Source organism: Trachurus japonicus, chromosome 21, assembly GCF_045865225.1.
Source record: "Trachurus japonicus isolate A0001 chromosome 21, Traja_1.0".
NCBI lineage: Eukaryota > Metazoa > Chordata > Actinopteri > Carangiformes > Carangidae > Trachurus > Trachurus japonicus.
Genome location: NC_140927.1, coordinates 9,812,344 through 9,816,724, shown reverse-complemented (window position 1 = coordinate 9,816,724; position 4,381 = coordinate 9,812,344). Strand labels below are relative to the sequence as shown.

The following is a 4,381-nucleotide window of genomic DNA, read 5'->3' as shown; positions in this document are numbered from 1 at the left end:
TTCAGAATATTGATTAAACAGAGCAGCTTTTTGAACGCGGAAGTGGTCTTCACCTGTAGAATCCACAACCCCCCTCCCCCTCCTGGTCTGACGCAGCTTCCGACAAGGACGTAATTTATTTATTTATTGATTGATTATTCTGCACCAAACACCATGATCACTAAATAAATAAATAAATAACCGAAAGGACGTCCTTGCCGAAAGCTACGTCAGACACAGCAGCATCAGGTTCAATAAAGATTTAAGGAAAAGTTAAAAAAAAAATAAAAATAAAAAAGTTATCCTCTGCTCACAGCGTCTGTCAGTGCCGCAGCCGGTCGGCTGGATCACTTGCTCTGAGCGTCACATATCGCCGCGAAGGGAACTGCATTGGAATCAACTGAAAGCCGAGCGCGTCAAAACCTGACGAAAAACGGGCACCTAATGAGTCAGGCATGTGACGAGGAGGGACAGTGACCGTTCGTCAGGCTGTTGACGCACTGGGAGTGAGGGAGAAACGGTCCCGCCCCCCTTCGTCAAAATCCGACGATGAGGGATTTGCATTCAAGTCTATGAGTGGCCCTATTCGTCGAGAAACGACCTCGAGGGTACCCCCTCCACGTCAGTATATTGACGTAAGGGGCCTTGACCAAGCGTCAACCGTTTGACGCAAAGGGGTGAGACTGTGTTGGTCTGTGGCTATGTGTAGCCCGAATGTGTGTGTGTAGCCTGTGTCAATGTGTGTGTTAATCTCTCTTGCGCTCTGTGAAGATGAATAAACACAAATCGCGCACCGCGAGCCTGGCGCAGAGGTGCGCGCTCTGGCTCATCTGGCACAATCGGTTAACGGGGCCGAAAGGAAACTGCTCCGCTCCGCGGCTATTTCGCGTCCGACGTCGATGTTAAGCACATGTTGTTATTGATATTGTAGCGTCCGACCCGACGTAACTACAACAACATAACACAAACTTATCTGACAGCTCTCACTTCTTCCTCTGCTCCTCACTCACACACACACACACACACACACACACACACACACACACACACACACGTCTCTTTTTAGCTGATTTTTAGTTAAGTGTTCTTTTTCTGTTAGGTTACTGTTATTCTTTCTTTTTCTTTTCCTTCTCTTTCTTACCTGTTAGTGTATGAAGACAATTAATTTAATTTAATTTAATTTGATTTCAGGTCCGCTGGCTCAGCAGAGGGAACATGCTAAAGCGGTTCTTCTAGTTAAGGAATGAAGTGAAAGCCTTCATGGAGCAGGATGGGATGGAGGTTCCTGAGCTAAGTGACCCAAAGTGGCTCATGGACTTCGCTTTTCTGGTCGATATCACACATGAGCTGAATGCGCTCAACAAGAAGCTACAGGGCCCAGGCCAGCTGGTCAGCGCTGCCTATGATAATGTGAAAGCGTTCTCCACAAAACTGGTCTTATGGAAAACCCAGGTCTCTCAGAAAAACCTCTGCCACTTCCCAGCATGCAAGGCACTTGCAGACAAAGGTACACCATTCAGTTGTGAGGAGTATGTTGAAGCCATTGTGAAGCTACAGGAGGAGTTTAATCACAGGTTTGCAGACTTTAAAACACACAAGTCCATCTTTCAGATTTTTGCCAACCCCTTTTCCTTTGATGTGGAAGATGCTCCCCCTGTGCTTCAAATGGAGCTCATTGACCTACAGTGCAGTTCTGATCTCAAAGCAAAGTTCAGGGATGTGAATGGGAATGAAGAGAAGCTTGGACAGTTTATGAGAGAATTGCCCGACACCTTCCCTGAGCTGTCCAGGATGTTCAAGAGGACCATGTGCCTTTTTGGGAGCACATATCTATGTGAAAAGCTCTTCTCCACCATTAACTTCAACAAGTCCAAGCACAGGAGCAGACTTACTGATGCACATCTCCAACCATACTGAGAGTTTCAACCGCCTCTTCCCTCAAGCCAAATGTGGCTCAGCTGTGTGAGAGGAAGCGCTGTCAGGTCTCTGGCTGCAAAAAGTAGACAAGAGAGTCCTATGTTCTGAAGAACTGTTCATTGTTCACTTTAAAAAAGAGACTTGTTCTTACTTCCCTGGGTAAAAAAGGTAAAATTAAAATTAATTTTTTTTCAGAGGAATTTATGTTTATAATTACTGTTCATGCACTTTGAGATTGTTGACAGTGCAATACAAATTTAATAATAATAATAATAAATGTCTGTTGAGGAACTGTTATGTAATAATAAATACTGTGAAGGTTGGAACAGTTGTTTTCTAAAAGGTTAAATTAAAAAAAAGGTTAAATTAAAAAAAATATATATATTTTTTTTCAGAGGAACTTATTTATGTTCTGTTTATGCACTTTGAGAATGTTGTTGAACTGTTGATGAACTGTTAATAAATATTGAGAAAATTGGAACCGTTTTTTTTTTTTTTTAATACTAAACACCCTTTTTAAGAAATACTTGAGTACTTGTGGCCCAACCTCAGCCAGGCTCTTCCTCCAGTGGCCCCCAGGTAATTTGAGTTTGAGACCCCTGCTTTAGAGAGTTTTTCGGACATCCTGACAGGAGAGAGTTGCAGTAGTCTAGCCTAGAAGTGATAAATGCATGCACTAGTTTCTCAGCATCACTCTGGGAGAGGATATTCCTAATCTTAGTGATACTGCGCAGATGGAAGAAGGCGGTCCTAGTCACGTGTTTTATGTGGGAGCTAAAGGAAAGGTCCTGGTCAAAAATGACTCCAAGGTTCCTCGCGGTTGTACTCGGGGTCAGGGTGATGCCATCTAGAGTAGCGATCTGATTAGAGAAAGTGTCCCTGAGATCTTTAGGTCCAAACACAATGACCTCAGTTTTATCTGAATTCAGTAGCAAGAAGTTTAAGGACATCCAGGATCTAATGTCTTTCAGACAGTCTTGCAGATTGATGAGGCGGCTTCTGTCATCTGGCTCCATGGACAAGTAGAGTTGCGTATCATCCGCATAACAGTGAAAATTGATTGAGTGCTTCCGGATGATGCCACCTAATGGGAGCATGTAAAGAATGAAGAGGATTGGCCCTAAGACTGAACCCTGCGGTACACCATACGTAACTCTGCTATACTCTGAATGGTCGTTATTAACTCATTGAGTGCCATTGACGTATATATACGTCAATCAAAATCCAACGCTTGAGTGCCATTGACGTACATATACGTCAAATGCAGTTTTTCTGCGGCTGGTAAATGGGGACGCTGTTGCGCACACTGTGAGTAATTTTGGGGCTTCTCGGATGTGTAGAACGAAGAAGACTGTAGATCAGAGCAAGAAGTGAAGAGGAAGGAGAAGACGAGTGCGATCGGTACAGAGATAAAAAAGTTGGGAAAAGTTTCTATTTCTAGAGGAAAACGACGGGCAGAGCCTGGAACAAGTGTAACGTGGAGCTGGAGGAAAGCTTAGCCACGGATGCTATTAGCATAGCTCCAGCATGAAGTGATCGGAGGAGGCAGGAGGGGGTTAGGAGAGGGTGAGGGGGCAGCAACTGCAGGAGGAGTAGGAGAGCAGGCATCACTCTGCAGAGTAAGACTCCTACTTGTTGTATTTTAGTTTTTGTTTTTTTTTGTACAATGAAAAAACATGTGAAATGAAATTTTCAGATGTCTTACATGTTTTTGAAGCCAAAATTAAAACGGATAAATCACTGTTTTTCTTGAGAGACTCTCTTTCACAAAAATGCATTTTTCTCAGCTTTCTAGAAAAAAAGTGGTCTTTTTGGTGCAACCAGGCTCTATTCAACTTAAGATAAATTAAGAATGGAACAAGGTACAAACAAATGGTTTTTTCCCTAGTTCAGGGATGCAAACGGGTCAGGACCAAAAAAGAGAGGAATTGTCTGGCGTGGGGGGGGGGGGGGGCTCACCATTAACAAATGATTACATTACAATATCATGGGGAAAAGTCAAGTTCCAGTAGTTCAACCAAGTATTGATTGATTGATTATAGACATAGTTTTCAGAAGGCCAACATTTCTATATTAAAAATGCTTTTAAAAAAAAGATCCTTTGCAATACTTCAATTTTGGAGATACTGAATTTTAGGTCTTCACTGATTGTTACTATTAAAATAAACTGAATAAATAAAGACATGGGATGTTTCATTCAGTGTGTAATGGACATATAGGCCTATATAATGTGTTAGTTTCACTTTAATTGAACACATTCTACATCGCGGAGGCGACGTCTTTCCACTCAGGGCTTCCTTCACCTCTGAAACGGGGCAGAGCTCCGTGGAAACACCTGCCTGACACAGCAACGTAGGGAACCGTGCACATCCGCGGCGCACAGCTCCACGGACGGGAAGGGGGGAAAAACGGCGTCGCCGTCGCACCGAATGCACGCGGATACGCGCCGCTTTAATGAGCGCGCACGTCGCGTCTACATTGGAGG

At 43.6% G+C, this 4,381-nt stretch overlaps 1 protein-coding gene across 1 annotated transcript; it reads left to right on the top strand.

Annotated features, from left to right (window-relative positions):
• The first annotated feature begins 1,239 nt into the window (after positions 1 to 1,239).
• Positions 1,240 to 1,896, top strand: LOC146964774 (general transcription factor II-I repeat domain-containing protein 2-like). Its single transcript, XM_085764207.1, has one exon. It carries the CDS (start codon positions 1,240 to 1,242, stop codon positions 1,894 to 1,896), a length of 657 nt encoding a protein of 218 aa, XP_085620333.1.
• Positions 1,897 to 4,381: the final 2,485 nt, after the last annotated feature.

Excerpts from the sequence above, each read along its gene's own strand:
- LOC146964774 (XM_085764207.1), top strand. The coding sequence starts at position 1,240 with ATGGAGCAGGATGGGATGGAGGTTCCTGAGCTAAGTGACCCAAAGTGG.